General features: G+C 37.8%; 1 protein-coding gene across 4 annotated transcripts in view; it reads right to left on the reverse strand.

Annotated features, from left to right (window-relative positions):
• LOC128700808 (hemicentin-1) overlaps positions 1–22,454 on the reverse strand; it is a 176,035-nt gene that overhangs the window by 146,733 nt on the left and 6,848 nt on the right. For 3 of the 4 annotated variants that reach the window (XM_070097152.1, XM_070097150.1, XM_070097151.1), the window contains exons 3-13: positions 11,729–11,958; positions 10,266–10,388; positions 9,411–9,572; positions 7,657–7,759; positions 6,589–6,726; positions 5,569–5,753; positions 3,978–4,050; positions 3,491–3,635; positions 3,195–3,316; positions 2,381–2,542; positions 1,759–1,881 (exon numbers count right to left, since the gene is read on the reverse strand). In XM_070097152.1, coding sequence (XP_069953253.1) covers positions 1,759–1,881; positions 2,381–2,542; positions 3,195–3,316; positions 3,491–3,635; positions 3,978–4,050; positions 5,569–5,753; positions 6,589–6,726; positions 7,657–7,759; positions 9,411–9,572; positions 10,266–10,388; positions 11,729–11,958 — 1,566 coding nt within the window. Of the gene's footprint in view, positions 1–1,758; positions 1,882–2,376; positions 2,543–3,194; positions 3,317–3,490; positions 3,636–3,977; positions 4,051–5,568; positions 5,754–6,588; positions 6,727–7,656; positions 7,760–9,410; positions 9,573–10,265; positions 10,389–11,728; positions 11,959–22,454 lie in introns of those variants that run through there. The other variant, XM_070097153.1, reaches the window with a different exon arrangement.

Below are 22,454 nucleotides of genomic sequence, written 5' to 3' on the forward strand. Positions count from 1 at the left end.
TCGGCAATTTCACCTTCCTAATAAACTAACACTTAAAAGTTAGAGAACATCTTGCAACTGCATATGTTACATGTGTCATACTCTACAAAATTCAACACATTCAAGTAAGTGCCCTGGAGAGATTGGAGATCATTGAAAATTTTTCATAAAAAAAAAAAAAAAACTTCCCCAATCACAATAAATATTCAAATACAGTAACTACAAAATTTTAACAGGATGAGTGGCTCAAAAATAGTAATATTAATGACCTAGTCTTATATTCAGGAAATGGACTAATCATAAATGTATATATAAAAGAAAGCATAACATCCTTACATTTTTATACAGTTTATTACAGCATAAAATTTTTAGTTTCTTTTCATGCCTAAATATCATACACTGTGAAAGGTAAGCTCCACTTGGATGTTAAGTAAAAATGGAATGAATCTGTATATGTATTTGGCCTCTATCAGCAGACTCTATATCTGCAAAAGGAGGCCTCTGACTGAGGCTAAAATATACAAAGCCTTTCCAAATTGTTTTATTTTACCTCCATGTGGGATTTATCTTCTCACTGATCAGTGTTTATGGCACTTATATCAAAACACTGCACACTGTATTGTTAAGAGACCTTAACCCTTTGACTGTCGCGGCCGTATATATACGTTTGCGAGGTACCGTGTTTGACGTATATATACTCATAAATTCTAGCGGCTTCAAATCAGGCAGGAGAAAGCTAGTAGGCCCACATGTGAGAGAATGGGTCTGTGTGGTCAGTGTGCACCACATAAAAAAAATCCTGGAGCACGCAGTGCATAATGAGAAAAAAAAAACTCCGACCGTTTTTTTTAATTAAAATGCCGACTTTGTGGTCTATTTTCGTATAGTATTTGTGGTTGTATTCTCGTTTTCTTGGTCTCATTTGATAGAATGGAAACTATATTATAGAAATGGAGGTGATTTTGATTAATTTTACTATAAAAAGAACCTGAAAATGGAGCACAAAGTACAGGAAATGTTTGATTTTTGCCGATGTTCAAAAGTGAACAAATGATGTCATTGTCCAATAAATGTCCAACTAGCCATTCTAATACGCAGTCATGAATGGGTTGATGTAATTTTTACAATTATTACAGTATTGCAGTAGTCTGCATAACAGTAAATCTTCTATTTTTTGTTTGAATAAAATTTCAAAATAAAAAGCAAGAGTAATATCACAGGGACCTGGAGACATGACTGATGAACAAAGAAAATGTTATTTTAGAGCCAGGAATGTCTGCATTGTTCATTCTGGACCTTATTTTGAAATTGTCGTATTTTTTAATTTTCGTGAAATTGGCCAAATTGCAAATTTCTGACCATGTTATTGGGTAGTTGAAATCGGTAAATGGGCAGTTTCTTGTACTCAATCGATAGAAAAAATCGAGTTCTGAAGAAATAGTTATGAGTTTGGTTGACTGGAATAACGGAATTAGCCGAAAATAGGGCTCAAAGTGGGCGAAATTGCCGATTTTTAAATATCGCCGAAGTCGCTAACTTCGCGAGAGCGTAATTCCGTCAGTTTTCCACCAAATTTCGTTTTTTTGGTGTCTTTACAATCGGGAAAAGAATCTCTATCATTTCATAAGAAAAAATAATTTTTTTTTTTTTCGAATATTTTGCGACACCAGAAGCAACTTCAGGATTTGGCCCTTCGACAGTCAAAGGGTTAATTCTAGTATAAACAAACAATACAATTAAATCTATAATTACAACTTTTTAATCTTGAAAAATATTAACCTTCATTTGTAGCCGTGCACCTGAACCAACCCTCATCCTTCAGTCCTACATCTTCCAGGAGCAAAGACATGTTGCTGAGGACCACGTAGCCTTCTAGGGTCTCAACATTCACAAACTCACCAACTGCAGAAAAGAACAAAAACAAGTCAGCAAGTTCATGGTCAAATGTTTATGTCATACAAGCTGATACATGTATTTCTTATCCCAGCTGTGATATCATTGACATTTTAAACATGTTATTTGTTATTGCCTGGAGTATACCTGAAAGTCCTCCTGCCTATGCTAACTTTCAATGGCAATGCAGAAATTAAGACATTCTAAAATATATGTAATTTTTAATGCTTTCAGAGTCAAAAACGGGAATTTTACTAATAAAGTATGAAATAAATCTTGATTAAAAATATTGTTTCATAACATAAACTCTGCTAATTCAGTAAATTTTAATCACACCACTTTAAAACTATGATAATCAGTGGGTTTCCATTGAGCTTCAAATTCACACCACTTATTCTTTTGTGACCATTTTTGTCCACTGTAAGCTTTTAGAAATAAAGTTTTGCATTTGTACATGTATACAGAAGGAAGAATGAAGTAATCCTACCAGATGGGTGATTGTACCTACTAGTTTCCGTTCTTCCGAAGTAATCTTGGATCTGCCCCTGGACAACATAGCGGTACCATGTCAAGTTGTACTCAACAGTGGAGGTAACTTCACAGGACAATAGAGCAGACTGAGCTGGTGGAAGTGTGGCATTGAGTGGAGCGGCAATCTGCGGGGGTGGTTCTGTTGGGGTAGGAAGACAGCTAACTACAAGAAAGGAGGAAGAAGAGGAGTATGCTGTATGCTACAATAGGGAAAACTAAGACAGAGCTAAAACTGATAATAGCCTGCAAGGAACTTCTCTTCTAAGCAAACAGAGAGGCTACATAGAAAATGTGCATGACTAAACAAAGTTGTGAAAATTAAACTGGTATTTTTAAAGAGCTGTCATCAGTTTTGTTAGATAGTGCAGTTTTGTGGATACATTTAGTAATATTTCTACATTAAAATGATAAGAAGTAATTTATTTAAATATGGACTTGTATTGTAAAAAGGACACAGTATGTTGAAATGCTAAAGATGAGATTACACTACAACTAGGAGACTACACTGTATGCTGAAATATACTACTGTAGGAAAATTCAGGTCAGAAAAGTCAATGTTACTGACACAAAAAAAATGATACAAGGGAAATCAAGCAACAGAAGCTATTGAGGAAGAATTCACACAACCCACAAACTATAAATGAAAGTCAAATGATATCTCATTTTGTCCTTGAGCAATGTGGATGGAAATATCACCTAATTTTCATTTCCATTTTGTAGGTTAACTGATAATTGTTCCAGCTACAATATTGTAACATTCTACTGAGGAAGATTTACTCTCCAAGTCTCACCTTTCATGTCAAGAAAAATGCTTGAGGAGGCACTGCCAGCAACATTAGTAGCAACACAGCTGTAACGCCCCTCGTCATCACGGTTGGGGTACTCAACTACATATTCCACTTCTGCAGACTGTCTGTTGGCAAAATATTTAAACTTCAGTTTCACATCTATATAACAGGACAGTAGTACCTCCCTGGATGGCTGATGTCTACCAGCTTACTACTTAGTATACAGAAAGATAGACAGATTAAACTGATAATCTTATCATTTAAATTAAAGCATATAAGAATACCACAAAGCAACTTACGGGAAGCTCTTCTGGCCATCAAGTTCAATTCCGTCTTTTTGCCAGGAGAGTGTAAATGGTACAAGTGTCTTAACATGACAAGTAATCACTGCAGGCTGATCAAAATATCCATTAACTCGATCAACAGATGTCACTTCTGGAGGAACTAGAAGAAAGCAGGCAATCAATAGCAATAAAAAGAAATTATTTCACAACATTTTAGAATTTCAGGTCAGCATTTATTTGGTAAACATTTTCATCACAATATGCAATATGATTGTGAGTAATTTTCTTTATATTGTCCATTAAATTTTTCAGACAACAAAAATTAAGGTCCAAAATGCACTGTATGCCAGTGGCTTTCTTTAGTGCTTAACAATGTTTTATTACATGTAAACTACATTTTGTATACTGCAGAAAAAATAAAATTCTACTGAAATGAATTTTATATTGTATTGTAAAATCAGAATACACAATGGCATTCCTGCTCTTTACTTCTTTAACTCACAAGGAAGTTGGGATGTTATTGCAGTTGGAGAAATCCTTTCAAACTGATAACCATGTTCATCACGCCCAAAGATCTGAAATTATAAAAACATTACTCAAGCCAAGCAACTTTGAACAGAATAAAAATACAGAAGATTTCACAGCACTTCAGAAGAAAATATTTGTATGCTAAATATTAATAGAGAATACAATACAGTACAATAAAAATACTGCTCAAGCTTTGAAGAAAATAGCATTGTTGACAACTCATTGATCTATCTGATCCTGGGTCATTATCATTATGGATGTGCCATAGCTCGATCACTAGTGCACTCAGCCCACACACTGAGCTTCAGGGGTCAAACACCGGTACGGCTGGAAACATTAGAACATGTTTCCTTAAGACACCTGCTGTCCATGTTCACCTATCAGTAAAATAGGTACCTGGATGTCAGTTGACTGGTGTGGGTCGCATCCTGGGGACAAAATTTACCTTATTTGCCCAAAGTGCTCTGCATAACATGGGGCTTTTTATTTAGTAGTATGTCAGTTATGTCAGCTAGGACTGTACACCTTTTGCTTGTAGAAATAAAGATTATTATTATTATTATTATTATTATTATTATTATTATTATTATTATTATTATTATTATTATTATTATTATTATTATATTATTATTATTATTATTAATTTTTTTTGAGTGTCTTTATTCTAGCTTCCTAGATTATTTATTAGGATTAGTTTCCTTGGTGTTAATACCAATTTTCCTGTATAAGCTTACCTAAACGTGTATTATCTTAGCTGAAGTACAGCCCAGTATACTGTATTAATACATAATACAATATTATTCTCTCTGCTCTGAATATTCTTTGTATTTTTATAACTTCTCCTAAATACTGGATATATAATAGGCTTTGCTTTAGTGTTCTTCTCATCAAATCATAATATCTTACAAATATCATACCCAACACTTACTGCAAACAAAACTGTAATTTTTAACTTTAGTTGCATCAATAAATAACAAAAAAAGGCACAATACCGTGACTGGAACGATACACAAATAACCCGCACATAAAAGACAGAAGCTTACGACGACGTTTCGGTCTGACTTGGACCATTGACAAAGTCAATGGTCCAAGTCGGACCGAAACGTCGTCGTAAGCTTCTCTCTTTTATGTGCGGGTTATTTGTGTATGTTTAGTTGCATCCTCAGTAAACCTGAATTTTCAACTAAACCTGAGAAGCAATTTATTAAAAATGAGTAAGACACATTTGCAACAGTTGGGTATCTTTATTATTGCAACTGTTGGAAATGTGTCATACTCATCAAATAATTTGTTACTGAGTTGTTTACAATAACTCAGTGCTTTATTACAATACCTACATACCTAAATAAATAGTCATCATTGAAATAACACTATACAGTACTGTACTGCATTAACTTTAGCATATTATGGGTTCATAGAAGATGAAGGCACAAAAGAAGTAATTGTAAACTATTTTCAGACATTTTTGCCTGCACAGCGGAACTTCAATACTTTTATACAATTGTATTTTGCCTATTATTATTATGCTTATTATTATTATTATTAATCAGTCTTGTATTACTAACCTTAATGTTGAAGGATTCATTTGGAGCCAGAAATGATGTACCATTGTAGATTGGTACTGGTCCCGGTAAGCGATGAAGAGGCAAGTCCTCAAGAATAACACCATCAAGCGATATCATCTGCAGGCGGTATAAATCTCCAAACTCTGTCACATCGACTGGCCTAACTATCACATACGATGATCCACCTGATAAAGAAAGTAGTGGTGGACTCGAAAACGAAACATGGACTTAATATTTCCTGTATTAATAGTGGTAGAATTACCAATAATATGTTAAGTAAAAGGACACAAGTACAACTAATGTGACAGTTTATTGTGGCAACGTTTTGCTCTCCAGGAGCGAAACATTGACACAATAAAATGTCACGTTAGTTGCACTGGTGTCTTTTTACTTAATGTTTCCTACAAGAGAGTATAAATGATTCTTGTGCTAACATCCACTGTACCATTTTTCCATTCAATTACCAAAATTAACTGTGCTATGAAATATACCTTAAAAAATACTGCAGTAGTACTGCTGCCATTCTGTTAAAAACTTAAAAAATGAGATGCAGTACTTTGTACTGCAAAAATTTTCTGAAGTTTATAATAAAATCTTCATCATCCAATATTTCAAGCTAAGCTCCATAATTCACAAAATTTACTATACCATTCCTTGCATTGAACGACTATAGTTCTTCATATAAAATACAAAAAATAGAAGAGATTAAAGTCTCAAATAGCAAATACTTTGCTAATACACTGCACATAATGAAATAAAAAGGCACAATAATGTGAATGGAACAATACACAAATAACCTGCATATAGGGGACTGAAACTAACAATGATGCTTCAGTCCAGCTTGGACCATTATCTATTTACACATTATCCAGTCTGTGTGTGACTGGATAATGGTGCAAGTTGAACCAAAACGTTCTCCTATGTGAAGGTTATCTGTATACTGTACATACATAATCTCTGCCATCATTATTGAAGTTAGAAAATATGCAAAATTTATTAAAAAACTTATGAATATCTCACCTTTCATAGGTCTGTGATAAGTCTCCTTGAAATTAATAGTGGGTTCAAGAGAAAACCCGTGCTCAAAAGTGAGAGAAGAAAGTCCTGTAGCTCGTACAGTGTACTTGCTCTCACTGCCCACCGAGATGTTATACCGACCTGTCAAAGTGGTCTTTCACTCAAAACACATTCACTGGGAACTGAATAATGTTTATTCAGAGCATACAAGAAAATATGATTATCAGAACCTTACAGTGTAAAAAAATACAGTTATTTCATCCAAAATTAAAATACTGTACATTACTGTACAACAGGAAAAGATAAGTTTAAGTTTCCTTTTGTTTACTTGACCACTTACTTATTATGTAGTATCAGGGTTTAGGTAGAAATTGGGCTGCTGATGCACTAGTAACAAGGTACAAAGTAAATAAAGGACTTACAAATAACCCATACTTTGGGTAAAATTTCCAATGAAAAGTGTTGATTATTTGTGAGCTGCACACAGTGAATGCAACTAGGGATTAAATTTAACCATTATTTACATTTCAGAGCTGTATTATGGCAACCATACTTTCATTGGTGTGCTGTTGGAGTGTGAGCATGGTAACATTTATGGAGGAATTCACGGACACCAGTTAGCCAGACTCAAGTCCTGGAGGTGGTAAGTACAGTGTCTGCTCTGTGAAGGTGGAGTGGGAATGTTGCAGTTCAGAGAGCCATTTCAATTGCAATGTCTATGAACTTCTGGTAAAATGGCAGTTAAATGGAAAATGGTGAATATTTCCTTATATGATCACCCTACTTTGGTGAGAGTTTGTTTGTATATTAAAAACAATTACAGTGGACCCCCGCTTAACGATCACCTCCAAATGCAACCAATTATGTAAGTGTATTTATGTAAGTGCGTTTGTACGTGTATGTTTCGGGGTCTGAAATGGACTAATCTACTTCACAATATTCCTTATGGGAACAAATTCGGTCAGTACTGGCACCTGAACATACTACTGGAATGAAAAAAGTTCGTTAACCGGGGGTCCACTGTACTTGGATAAAACAGAGGTTTATCACAGTGCCAGTTCTAGAACTCACCAGGTGAAGGTTCCTTCACCCCAACAATTTTCACATTCTCCAGAGCCAAAAGATTCTCTACTCCTTTATCTTGGCTTACATCCTCCCCTTCTGGACCATAAATCTGAAAAAAAAAAAATACATCCATCACAACCCTCCTTTAACATATTCAAGACTCTTAAAAATTTAAATTTCAATTAGGAACCTACTTGAATATGAACCAATCAACTAGTATATGCAAAAGTATCTTTAATGTAGGTATAGTAATATATCAGTAATTCTTGGAAAATACATTTATCAAAAGTTAACTTATTTCTATCAAAGGTAACTACATATTCTATAGAAATTTGTGACACTGATAAGCAAATGCTATATTTATGTATTTTACATAAATTTTGAAATTTAGGAATTATGTCCACCTTTTTGATACCAAACACACACTCCATGTAATAAAAATGAGCTAACATTAGTATTAATATGTACTATATATTTTTTTAACACGCTAGCCATCTCCCACTGAGGCAGGATGACCCAAAAAAGAAACACTTTCACCATTATTCAATACTTTCACCATCATTCACACATAATCATTGTCTTTGCAGAAGTGCTCAGATATGACAGTTCAGATATCACTCCAAACAGTAAATATCCCAAATCCCTCCATTAAAGTACAGGCATTGTACTTCCCACCTCCAGGACTCAAATCCAGCTAATCTGTTTCCCTGAATCCCTTCACAAAATATTACCCTCCTGGAGTGTAAGCAGGGTACTACTATATGTGTAGATGAATGGTTCAGAGAACCAACAAGTTGATAAATTAGACACATGTGCAACACTTGGGTATCTTTATTGAGGAAACGTTTTGCCAGACAGTGGCTTCATCAGTCCATACAAAGGAGAATGATGAAGAACAGGAGGAGTTTGAGGTAATCAGTCCCTCTGCCTTGAGTCGATGTAGTTAGTCCATCAATCTTGAAAAGAATACAGCATATGTGCGAAGAAGTGACTTTTATACTGTAGGCAGGAGAGGTGCAGCAGTAGTAGGTGGTATCACATTTGACCAATGTGGAAGTAGGTCATGCCCAATGGTTAGGCAAGTGAAGAATTCCCTGTAATAAGATCCCAAAATGTTGCTGTTCATCTACATTCCTGTCTGACACAGCAACATCTTGGGATGTTAATACAGGGAATTCTTCACTTGCCTAACCTTTGGGCATGACCTACTTCCACATTGGTCAAATGTGATACCACCTATGACTGCTGCACCTCCCCTGCCTACAGTATATAAGCCACTTCTTTGTACATATGCTGTATTCTTTTCAAGATTGATGGACTGACTACATCGACTTAAGGCAGAGGGACTGATTACCTCAAACTCCTCTTGTTCTTCACCATCCTCCTTTGTATGGACTGATGAAGCCACTGTGTGGCAAAACATTTCCTCAATAAAGATACCCAAGAGTTGCACATGTATCCAATTTATCAACTACTATATGTACAGTATTAGAAAGAGATTTATACAGTATGACATACCAGTAACAGTATGTTAAATAATCATTCAAAAGTCATTTTTTTATATCTTTTGTTTATTGTTAAGGTCATAAAGAGGTCAAAAATCATCCATTTGGCCTTAAGGGAAGCTGTAAAATATTTAAATGAAAGTCTGGCTCTCAGTTCAAAAATTACTGCAGTATATATAAAAGAGTTACAGAATAAAAACTTTGCAAAGTAATATCTTGTTTTCACATCTAATAAGCACAAGACTACAGCTTCACCTGAATCTTGGGTTTCTCTCCAGAGACAGAAATGGTGAAATGCTTGAGTGTTCGATCTACCAAGAGTGGCAAGTTTTCTTCACCTGGGCCCTCACTCTCACGATCAATAGACAAAAGGTTCACTTTCCGGGACTCCAATGACAACCGCACAAAGTTCAAGACCTGATATGTAAAGGGCAAAAAAAAAAAAGGCTAAAAAATAAACACTGTACATGTATTAAGTACTTTATATACAGTATCAGTGAAACTTAAATAATTAGTTTTAAATCTGCCAATTTATGAATCCATACTGCATATGACATTTTACTGTGGCAACGTTTCACTCTCCAAGCCCTTTGTCAAGTCATTACGCTCTGACACAGTTCCTGATCAAAATGCTGCCACAATAATACTGCATGTCTTTTAATACAGTATGTACATATATTTACAGACATAGGATGAAATATGAAATTTTTGAGTTACAGTGTTGTTCTTTAATCTTAATATTGTACATGAATAAATGAGGTTGCCAATATAAGAAAAAACATTTAATATGAAGTGCTAAATATAGTACTTTATAAATTAGGTTTATATCTGATATACAAAATGCAAGTTCTTACCTACCTAAACTGCTATGAAAAATATTTCATTATCTTATAAATACTGTGTATATTTATTAAATAGTACTCTACAGTGTTCAACTGTATATACACTTTTATCACAGCCTAGAAAAAATAGGACCCAAATGATCAATACTGTGAGGTCTACTAGGTAAATTAATTAAAATAATAAACAATCTATAGGTAATAATTAACATTTATCAATACATTATCAATAGAAACTACAAGCAAGGTTTACCACCAAGTAGTCACAAACCTCTTTCACATCACTTTTATCTAGGTGAAAAATCTGTCCTGAGGAAGTGGAAGCAATAGTTTCAAAGGCTTGATAACCTGGATGGGTGTGGTTACCACAATCACCTGTCATCACAAACACAACCTAAAATGGAATACGTACTTACAGTTACAAATACGGTCTGTAGTTCATGTTTCAAAAAACAATACTGTACAGTAGGACCCCAGTATCCATAGATTCGGTATCTGCGGTTTCAGTTATCCACAGATCACTGCGGCCCAAAAATAACCCTTAATTTTGCTTGATAATGGCCACAAAGTATAAAAGTAGTGATATTGGTAGTTCTTCGAAGCCTAAGAGAAACTGTGAAATGCTTCCTATCAGTGAAAAAGTACTAATTTTAGACTTATTTTGCTTAATTTATCAATTAAACTTTATCACAGGTATGTATGTAAACAAAAAGTAACTTATATACAGGGTTCGCTAATAAATAATTAAATTTACCAATCTTTACCTGTCAAGACTTAAGCAGTCTATAAGTGTTAGGATTAGTCTGCTCAAAATTTTCCAGTATAATAGTGGCTTTCTGTGTACCAAACAAATTATAAAATGTAATTACACACTGTAACCTTTGCAAAGAAGTAAATTTTTGTATTTGTATTTGTATCCACAGTTTCAAGTATCCATGGTAGGTCTTGGAACATATACCCTGTGGATACAGGGTGACTACTGTATACTGACATTTTTGCTTTTAACACACTGGATGTCTCCCACTGAGGAAGGATGACCCAAAAAAGATGAAACTAAAGTTCTTCCTCTTTTTATATTTAGTAATTTATACAGGAGAAGGGGTTACTAACATTAGTTCCCGGCATTTCACTCACCTCTTACAACATACATGTCTTATGGAGGAACCATATGTTGAAAGTAGCATATAATAATTAAACATATTTCACTCATGTAGAGAACCCATTAACAAATAATTTATCTAAAAGTAAATAAATGTCTCATCTATTGCCAAATGATTTAAAAAGAAGCTAAACCTATAAGAGAGGTAAATAATGTAGAGAAGTTAAACATTTATTTTTAAGATACCATAGTACAGGATTAAAGTATTAATTCTTAAAATACCACCATATGAATGTACAGGAGGGCCCCACTTATACAGCAGGTTAGGTTCTGGGCTACTGCTGTAAAGTGAGTTATAGTCTTTTTTCACTTTCAATTGCATATAAAAGCCTGTAACATATTTACACTACCATATGCTATTAAGTGAGCAATGGAGCTAGGCCTAAAAAATACATATGCAGTACACACATTACTTACCTTAAAATATTTTCTTCCTTAGGTTATAGTGAGTAGTGAATATATTAATTGTAGGAAGTCTCAATAAATAAAGAATGGTAATAATTGAAAACTGCTGCATTAGCAAAATGCTCTAAAGGAAAGAGCTATAAAGTGGGGCCCTCCTGAACTGTACTGACCTGTGACTGCTTTTTCTGTATCAGTCTCAATACATCATCCAACAGGTAGAAGTCTTTTGCCCGAGCATCAGTGAAGACATAGATGTAGGAGGATGGCAGACTAACTTCCAAAGCCATCTTGATTGCTCTGACAGCCATTTCAGGACAATCACCACCGCCAAAGATAAAGGATTTCTTCAATGATTCTTGGAACTCCTCTGGATCAGCAGTGACAGTCATGGGTCCCACCTCTGTAAATGTAACAAACACTGTATCATTTATCACAACAAACCCAAAAATTGGAAATGAATTAATCCTGATTATGACTAGGACTGTCCTGTACCATTTTCAAATAGTGAGTTAAATACTTTCAATAGTTATTTTTTTATTAACACATCGGCTGTTTCCCACCAAGGCAGGGTGGCCCGAAAAAGAAAAACTTTCACCATCATTCACTCCATCACTGTCTTGCCAGAGGCATGCTTACACTACAGTTATAAAACTGCAGTATTAACACCCCTCCTTCAGAGTGCAGACACTGCACTTCCCATCTCAAAGACTCAAGTCCGCCTGCCAGTTTCCCTGAATCCCTTCATAAATGTTACCTTGCTTACACTCCAACAGCACATCAAGTCCTAAAAATCATTTGTCTCCATTCGCTCCTGTTTAACATGCTGATGCACTCTTGCTGGAAGTCCAAGCCCCTTACACACAAAACCTCCTTTACCCCCTCCCTCCAGACTTTCCTAGGCTGACCCCTACCCCACCTTCCCTCAATTACAGATTTGTATACTCTGGAAGTCATTCTATTTCGTTCCACCCTCTCTACATGTCCAAACCATCTCAATAACCCCTCCTCAGCCCTCTGGATAATAGTTTTGGTAATCCCACACCTCCTCCTAATCTTCAAACTACAGATTCTCTGCATTATATTCATGCCACACATTGCCCTCGGACAGGACATCTCCACTCCCTCCAGCCTTCTCCTTGTAGCAATATTCATAACCCATGCCTCACACCCATACAAGAGTGCTGGTACAACTATACTCTTATACATTCCCCTCTTTGCTTTCATGGATAAAGTTCTTTGTCTCCACAGACTCCTCAGTGCACCACTCACCTTTTTCCCCTTGTCAATTCTATGATTCACCTCATCCTTCATAGACCCATCTGCTGACATGTCCACTCCCAGATATCTGAACACATTCACCTCCTCAATACTCTCTCCCTTCAATCTGATATCCAATCTTCTGTTGCCTAATTTTTTTGTTATCCTCATCACCTTACTCTTTCCTATATTCACTATTAACTTCCTTCTTTTGCATATCCTACCAAACTCATCAACCAACCTCTGCAACTTCTCTTCAGAATCTCCCAAAAGCACAGTCTCATCAGCAAAGAGCAACTGTGATAACTCCCATTTTGTGTTAGATTCTTCATCTTTTAACCCCACACCTCTTGCCAACAACCGAGCATTCACTTCTCTTACTACCCCATCTATTGAACAACCATGGTGACATCACACATCCCTGTCTAAGGCCTACTTTTACTGGGAAATAATCCCCCTCTTGCCTACATACTTTAACATGAGCCTCATTATCCAAGTAAAAACTTTTCACTGCTTGTAATAACCTACCTCCTATTCCATACATTTGCAACATCTGCCACATTGCCCCCTTATCCACCCTATCATGTGCCTTTTCCAAATCCATAAATGCCACAAAAACCTCTTTACCCTTATCTTAATACTGTTCGCCTATGTGTTTCACTGCCAATACTTGGTCTACACACCCACTACCTTTCCTAAAGCCTCCTTGTTCATCTGCTATCCTGCTCTCTGTTGTACTCATAATTCTATCAATAATAACCCTACCATGCACTTTACCAGGTATACTCAACAGACTTATTCCCCAATAATTTTTACACTCTCTTTTGTCCCCTTTGCCTTTATACAAAGGAACTATGCATGCTCTCTGCCAATCCCTAGGTACCTTACCCTCTTCCATACATTTATTAAATAAAAACACTAACCACTCCAAAACTATATCCCCACCTTCTTTATCCCATCAATCCCATCTGCTTTACCCCCTTTCATTCTACTCACTGCCCCACACACTTCCCCCATACTCACAACTGGTTCTTCCTCACTCCTGTAAGATGTTATTCCTCCTTGCCCTATACACGAAATCACAGAGTCCCTATCTTCATCAGCATTTAACAATTCCTCAAAATATTCCCTCCATCTTCCCAATACCTCTACCTCTCCATTTAATAACTCTCTTCTATTTTTAACTAACAAATCCATTTGTTCCTTAGGCTTTCCCAACTTATTAATGTCACTCCAAAACTTTTTCTTATTTTCAACAAAATTTGTTGATAACATCTCACCCACTCTCTCATTTGCTCTCTTCTTACACTGCTTCACCACTCTTTTTAACCTCTCTTTTTCTCTCAATATACTCCTCCCTCCTTGCATTACTTCTACTTTGTAAAAACCTCTCATAGGCTAACTTTTTCTCTCTTACTACTCTCTTTACGTCATCATTCCACCAATCACTCTTCTTCCCTCCCACACCCACTTTCCTGTAACCACACGCTTCTGCTGAACATTCTAACACTATACAGTATTCTTAAACTTACCCCATACATCTTCTATCCCATTGCCTGTATTCTCACTAGCCCATCTCTCCTCCAACAGTTGTTTATATCTTACCCTAACTGCCTCCTTCTTTAGTTTATAAACCTTCACTTCTCTCTTACTTGCTGCTTCCATTTTCCTTGTATCCCATCTACCTTTTACTCTTACTGTAGTTACAACTAAAAAATGATCTGATATATATGTGGCCCCTCTATAAACATGTACATCCTTAAGTCTACCCTGAAGTCTATTTTTAATAATAACCAGTTATTGGACTGTTTGTGTAATACATCCATGTCCTCCTGGAAGACAAACAAACAAAACAACTTTATTTCTTTGTGTAATACAGAGAATAGTTTACATGTAAAAAAATACTGTTAAGGACAAAGCCACTAGCATGCATGTGCATTTTGGGCAGACTTATCCTAATGCTTACAGATTACTTAAGATTAGACATAGGTTACTGAGTGGCAAATTTTAATTATGTATTATTACAAAAAGATAGGTAGCAAAAAAAAAATTACAGTTAGTACAATTTACAATAATGCTTAGAGACTACTTAAGACTAGACATAGGTTACTGAGTGGTAAAATTTAATTATGCATTATTATAAAAAGAGAGGCAGCAAAGATATTACAATTAGCACAATTTACAACAGAGAGGTATCAAAATACTACTAGTAGCATGAAGTACAATAGTACAATTTTGAGTGTATTAATACTTTAAAATGACTTAGTGATGTTAAGTTAATTGGAATTTATTAAGTAGTTTCAAACTGGTTCTATGATTTCAGGCTATGGCCAGATTATAAGAGATGGTGAAGAAACAGGAGGTAGTTGGATGAGTTGGATATGCTTGGTATAGCAAAGTGAAGGTGTAGTTATGTTTGGGAGATGAGGTAATAATTAATTATAGCTCTAAATTGATTGGCAGACAGGGGAATTTTTGCTAGTTCAGGCAATGTATTCCAGATCTTGGGGCCCTTTATATGCATTGTATTTCTACATAAGGTGAGGTGGACATGGGGGATGTTGAAGAGAGTTTTGTGCCTTGTGTTGTGCCTATGTGTTCTGGTGTAGCTATCAAGGAGCAGTTTGAGGGAGGGATTTATATGGGAGTTTAACATTCTATATATATAATAGCCACAGTAATATGAGTGCATATTTTCTATATTAAGTAAGTTCTAATTCTTGAAGAGTGGAGGGGTGTGTTGTCTGGCGCAGGAATGGATGATAATCCACACAGCAGCTTTTTGTTGGGTTATTAATGGTTTAAGGTGATTGGTCGTAGTAGATCCCCAAACCCAAATATCAAAGGTGAGGTAAGGGTAGATCAGAGAGTGGTATAGTGTAAATAGTGCCATTTAGGGTACATAATACCATATCTTGAAAAAGATGCCCACTGTTTTGGAGACCTTCTTGGCTATATGTTGGAAGTGGATAGACACACTCACAAATACAGACAGCACCTCTTGGTACAGTACTATATGTTGTTTTTAATGCAAGTCATCTTCCACCAAGGTAGGGGGATGTGAAAAAGAACAAACACTTTCACCACCAATCACTCCATTACTGTCTTGCCAAAGGTACACTAATATTACAGCTCTGATGCTCCTCCAGGCTGCATCATCACCCCTCCTTCAGAGCTCAGGCATTGTACTTCCCACTTGCAGGACTTGAGTCTTGCTAACTGGTTTCCCTAAATCATTTCATAAATGTTGCTTTGCTTGCACTCTAACAGCACATCAAATCATAAAAACTACTTGTATCCATTCACTCCTATCTAACATGCTCATACATTCCTGTTGGTACTGTATGAATACATTCTTGTAATTTTTTATGAATTTACCTGTAACTTGTATTTATTTAACATAGACAACTGGTGTAAGGAAACACACCCAATGTTTTTACTCTCGCTGGGAATCGAACCCGGACCCTCGCCATGTGAAGCGAGAGCTTTTGCCACCAGTCCATGGGGTTTTAAGTATACATGTATTATAGTCTTAGTTTTGGCCTAGATGCCATACATTCTACAGTACATTCTTATTCAGATTATTGTATGTCCTGTGCAGTAATACTAAACTATTGAATAATATTTGTGTTTGTACCAACCAACATTTGTAATAACTGCTACAAACGACATAACAAATTGTTTTACAAAAAAATTACAATCAACTTATTTGCAAAAAAAAAGTCACAATCATAAACCAAAATGTTTGAGCTAATATCAAAGATTGTAAACTAGAGAATTCTTGTAAACCACATTAATTATTCATTATAAGTTTATTTTAAGGCTGCACAAAATGTTCTGCATGACCAGGAGCTTTCTATATGTTTTGTGTGTGAGGGGCTTGGACATCCATCAGGCTTGTGTAAGCATGTTAGAAGTGAATGAAGATATGTAGTTTTTTATTTGATGTATTGTTGGAGCTTGAATAATGTAACATTTATACATGGAGTATACCTGAAAGCAGGTCTTAGAATCCTGGAGGTGGGAAGTACAGTGTCTGCACTATAAGGAGGGGTTAAGATGTTGCGATTTGTAGGGTCATCTGAACTGTCATGTCAGCATGCTTCATGTCACGTCTGCATGCTTCACGTCAGGATGCTTCACGTCAGGATGCTTCACGTCAGTAGCTTCACGTCAGGATGCTTCACTTCCGCATGCTTCACGTCAGCATGCTTCACATCAGCATGCTTCACGTCAGCATGCTTCACGTCAAGATGGTTCACGTCAGCATGCTTCACGTCAGCATGCTTCACGTCAAGATGCTTCACGTCAGCATGCTTCACGTCAGCATGCTTCACGTCAGCATGCTTCACGTCAAGATGCTTCACGTCAGCATGCTTCACGTCAGCATGCTTCACGTCAGTATGCTTCACGTCAGTATGCTTCACGTCAGCATGCTTCACGTCAGCATGCTTCACGTCAGCATGCTTCACGTCAGCATGCTTCACGTCAGCATGCTTCACGTCAGCATGCTTCACGTCAGCATGCTTCACGTCAGCATGCTTCACGTCAGCATGCTTCACGTCAAGATGCTTCACGTCAAGATGCTTCACGTCAGCATGCTTCACGTCAGCATGCTTCACGTCAGCATGCTTCACGTCAGTATGCTTCACGTCAGCATGCTTCACGTCAGCATGCTTCACGTCAGCATGCTTCACGTCAGCATGCTTCACGTCAGCATGCTTCACGTCAGCATGCTTCACGTCAGCATGCTTCACGTCAGCAGCTTCAGGCAAGTGACTGAATGAATAATGACAAAAGTGTTTCTTCATGCTCGGCTTACTCTACCTAAGTGGGAGATGGCCAGTTAAAACAAATAATTTTTCTGTACATATACGTACTGATACACACATCTCAGTGTATGCAAATATCTTGTGTGCACATACATACATACATATATACATACATACCTCATAGTATATATAGTATGTATATTTTTTTTTTGGCTTTCTGATTTAAAATTAAAAATATCTGCTATATCTCTTCCCCATGGGATTTTTAACCCAGAGAATGGTTAGCCACCCAGGAAAGTCAGTGCGTCATCGAGGACTGTGTCTTGTTTCCACTGTGGTCCTTTAATATTGTCCCCCAGGATGCCACCCACACCAGTTACCTAACACCCAGGTATCTACTTACTACTAGCTAAACGGGGACAGCAGGTGTAAGGGAACATGTCCATCGTTTCCACCCACTGAATGTTCCACCCACTGAATGTTCCACCCACTGAATCAGTTCCACTCACTGAATCAGTTCCTCACTGAATCAGTTCCACTCACTGAATCAGTTCCACTCACTGAATCAGTTCCACTCACTGAATCAGTTCCACTCACTGAATCAGTTCCACTCACTGAATCAGTTCCACTCACTGAATCAGTTCCACTCACTGAATCAATTCCACCCACTGAATCAGTTCCACCCACTGAATCAGTTCCACCCACTGAATCACTTCCACCCACTGAATCAATTTAAAGTATTAATGCATACTTAAAATTGTACTATTTTCATTTAGTTACCACTTTATTTGTGTTAATACAAAATTAAAATCATACTATTGTTCACGTAGCAACATAACTTTTTGCACATTTAAGAAAACTTACTAAATAACCTATGTCTAGTGGTGTCTGGTGGCCTGGTGGCTAACGCTCTCGCTTCACACGGCGAGGGTCTGGGTTCGATTCCCAGCCAGAGTAGAAACATTGGACTTGTTTCTTTCCACCTGTTGTCTATGTTCCCCATCAGTAAAATGGGTACCTGGGTGTTAGTCGACTGGTGTGGGTCGCATCCTGGGACACTGACCTAATTTGCCCGAAATGTACCGAAATGCGGAGCATAACAAGGGACTTTCTATATAGTAGTATGTCATTGTTGTCAGCTAGGACTGTATACCTTGTACATGTACTTGTAGTAAATAAAGATATAAGTAGTCTGCAAGTACTGTGATTAGGCTGCCCGAAATGCACCGCATGCTAGTGGCTTTCAAGATTTTATTACATGTAAACCAAATTTTGTATACTACATAAAAGAAACAAAGTTGTATGGTACTGAACCACAGACACTCAGTGCGAGGCGAGTGCTCTCACAACCCAGCCACGGGACACGGTCTGTCCCCTCGTCAGCCTAACACAGCTTCCACATTTCTTGTGGAATCCAGGCTAGTAAGTTTACTCAGGTATACACAAATACAGTTACATAGGTTATGATACATAGCAGCATATGTGTAGAGAACCTTGGATAACCCAAGAAAGTCATCCTAGATGCTGAAGCATCTTCCTTCGGTGGGCTACAGTGAGTTCATAGAACCACAAGAGGGATTTAGTTCAAGATCCGTCAACTCTGGGAGAGTTAGGAGCTCATTCCGGGCTTTCAAAGACCACTGCTCTTGTTCTCGTCATCCAAATCGATCAGTGAATGTAGGTGTGATCCAACTCCGGGTAAGATATTCATGGAAGCAGTTCATCTGCACTGCCTCAAGCTGATGGAATCACCATCCTGGCCATGTTCCTCTCAGTCTTAGTGCAGCACTTCCTACTGTGGTACCACTGATACCACTCTTCGCAGACCTTCCGTTCATCCCCCTCAGGGAAGGTTTCTTGACGCTGGTGAGGGGCTCTTGATCTAGGGAATTGGATTTGTGCTCCGGTTCCCTAAATTGAGCCTAAATACCTTCCATCCTCCCCCCCACATGCGCTGTATAATCCTACGGCTTTGGCGCTCCGCATGATTATAATAATAATAATAATCCTCTGTGCACCCATGTGGGGCGCAGTTAGGATATTATGGCCGATATTGCGCCTTCCTGCGGACCTCGGGGCGCAATTAATTTAGTTGTGCCACGTGATCGGCTATGTTATTGTGATGTAAATGGTTTAGAAAACGGACAAGTTGAAGAATGAGACACTTGTGCAATATTTGGGAATCTTTATTGAGGAAATGTTTCGCCAGCCAGTGGTTTCTTTAGTTCAATACAGAGAAGAACGGTTTGAGGAAACAGTCCCTCAACTTGGAGTCGATGTGTTCAGTTCATCAATCTTGATGTCTTGTAACTCGGTTGCTAGCACACTCAGCTCGCACAATGAGGTCTACGGTTCGATCCCCGGTACGAATGGAAACATTAGGACATGTTTCCTAAGACACCTGACCTAGAAAATGTACAGAGAACCTTCACGGCGCGCATAACGGAGTTATAATTACTGGGAGCGCTTGAGGTTCCTGAACCTGTATTCCCTGGAACGCAGGCGGGAGAGATACATGATTATATACACCTGGAAAATCCTAGAGGGACTAGTACCGAACTTGCACACGAAAATCACTCACTACGAAAGCAAAAGACTTGGCAGACGATGCAACATCCCCCCAATGAAAAGCAGGGGTGTCACTAGCACGTTAAGAGACCATACAATAAGTGTCAGGGGCCCGAGACTGTTCAACTGCCTCCCAGCATACATAAGGGGGATTACCAACAGACCCCTGGCAGTCTTCAAGCTGGCACTGGACAAGCACCTAAAGTCGGTTCCTGACCAGCCGGGCTGTGGCTCGTACGTTGGTTTGCGTGCAGCCAGCAGTAACAGCCTGGTTGATCAGGCTCTGATCCACCAGGAGGCCTGGTCACAGACCGGGCCGCGGGGACATTGACCCCCGGAACTCTCTCCAGGTAAACATAGCAGCAAGACGGTACCTGGGACTTAGTCGACTGGTGTGGGTCACATCCTGGGAACAAAATTAACCTAAGTTGCCCGAAATGATCTGCATAACCAGGGGCTTTCTACAGAATGTCATTGATAATAATAATGTTTATTTCTACAAGTACAAGGTATACAGGCCTAGCTGACATCAATGACATACTGATATATAGAAAACCCCTGGTCATGTAGAGCATTTCGGGAAAATTAAGTCAATTTTGTCCCCAGGAAGCGACCCACACCAGTTGATTAACACTAGGTACCTGTTTTACTGATAGGTGAACATGGACAGCAGGTGTCTAAGGAAACACTTCCTAATGTGACCCATAGTGGGGATCGAACCACAAACCTCAAGTGCACTAGCGATCGAGTTAGGAACTCCAACTAGGCGTTCATCATGTACTTGTAGAAATAGATTATTATTATTATTATTATTATTATTATTATTATTATTATTATTATTATTGGGGTCCTTGATGTTCATTCCATTTTAAACAGTTACCCTGACACCAGGTTCCATACAGAGTAAGTTTTCAGTGCCACTATAAACCCCAACAAGGAGGAAACTTGGAGTCCACGCCAGCATTGTGCACACGAACCAGCATTACTGAGACACACTCGTCTTGTGAGATGGTCTGGTGATGCTAATAACCTCGTCGTTGAAGCACCTTGAGCACAAATTAAGACGTAGTGCCCAGACGTCATACAAGTGAGTATGGCTACTGTCACTGGTTTGTCAGAAAGTTTTAACTATATTCATTGTTTTACTGTAATTTGTCCTTCAAGCGCGGGGGGGGGGGGATGGTGATGATAAAGGGCTCTTGATCCAAGGAATTTGACTTACTCTCCTATATGGAGAGAAATAATATAAAATACCGAAATGATGGAAGAAAATTAGACGTAGTTAGGTAATGTTTGTCAGGAAACATGACAAGTGTTTCCTGACGCTGGTCTTAGTTATATTATGACCCACAGCTGGAGCTTTTGGTCATCTGACAGAGGCCTTTCGCTGGCTTGTTATCTCATTCTTTATTGACAGGGCTTGGCCAACACAGTGAGATTTATCAAATCTTTATCGCTTGGTAAAGACAGTGCCCGGGCGAAACGTCGTTAATAAAGGGTTGCATTATCCTGTAATTGTCTCTTTTACTACCGTCCCTTTTCTTGGATTAAACCCGATTGTCTCCAATTATTCCAAACACTATATGACACAGGTTTAGTGCTCCTATCATGAATATATTAATCATAAATAGCCAAGAGAATGTTAAAAGTGAGGAGACATTATTTGCCCTTGTAATAATTTTTTTTTAATGCTACCCATGCCCACCGATAAAATGGGTAATGTATGGGGCGCCAACTATAACTATCAAATCAAGGGTATATAATATCTTGATATATACAATGTATGTGTGTCCTCACCTATATGTGGTTGCAGGGGTCGAGTCAAGTGGCCTGCGTGTGTGCGCGTGCGTGCACACACTCCTGGTGCGAGAATGGGCTGAATAAATCTCATTTTCTCAACTATTCACACACTCGACAAAAAAAAATATATTTTTTTTAATTATTAATATATATTCTCCTGCTCAGTTATACGTTGCATATATTACCGAGGATATACCTGGATACAGACATACCTATGACCGGTTTCTATTGTTCTGCCCTGGCAGCCCAGCCTGAGGTTAGGCTTCCTTGTTGAGTGCCTGGTTAACCAGGCTGTTGCTGCTAGCTGTCAGTAGGTCCACAGAGCCATCACAACCTGTAACAGGCAGTGGTCCAGCTGCTTCTAACAGACTTGTACTTTTGGTTATAATGAAGTAGTTTACTGGTTAACTGCACGTAACTATCAATATGACCAGGTCATGTTTAGATTTAATGACCAGATCTGGAGTTTACCTGGAGAGAGTTCCGGGGGTCAACGCCC

The sequence above is a fragment of the Cherax quadricarinatus genome, chromosome 56, assembly GCF_038502225.1.
Source record: "Cherax quadricarinatus isolate ZL_2023a chromosome 56, ASM3850222v1, whole genome shotgun sequence".
NCBI classification, from domain to species: Eukaryota; Metazoa; Arthropoda; class Malacostraca; order Decapoda; family Parastacidae; genus Cherax; species Cherax quadricarinatus.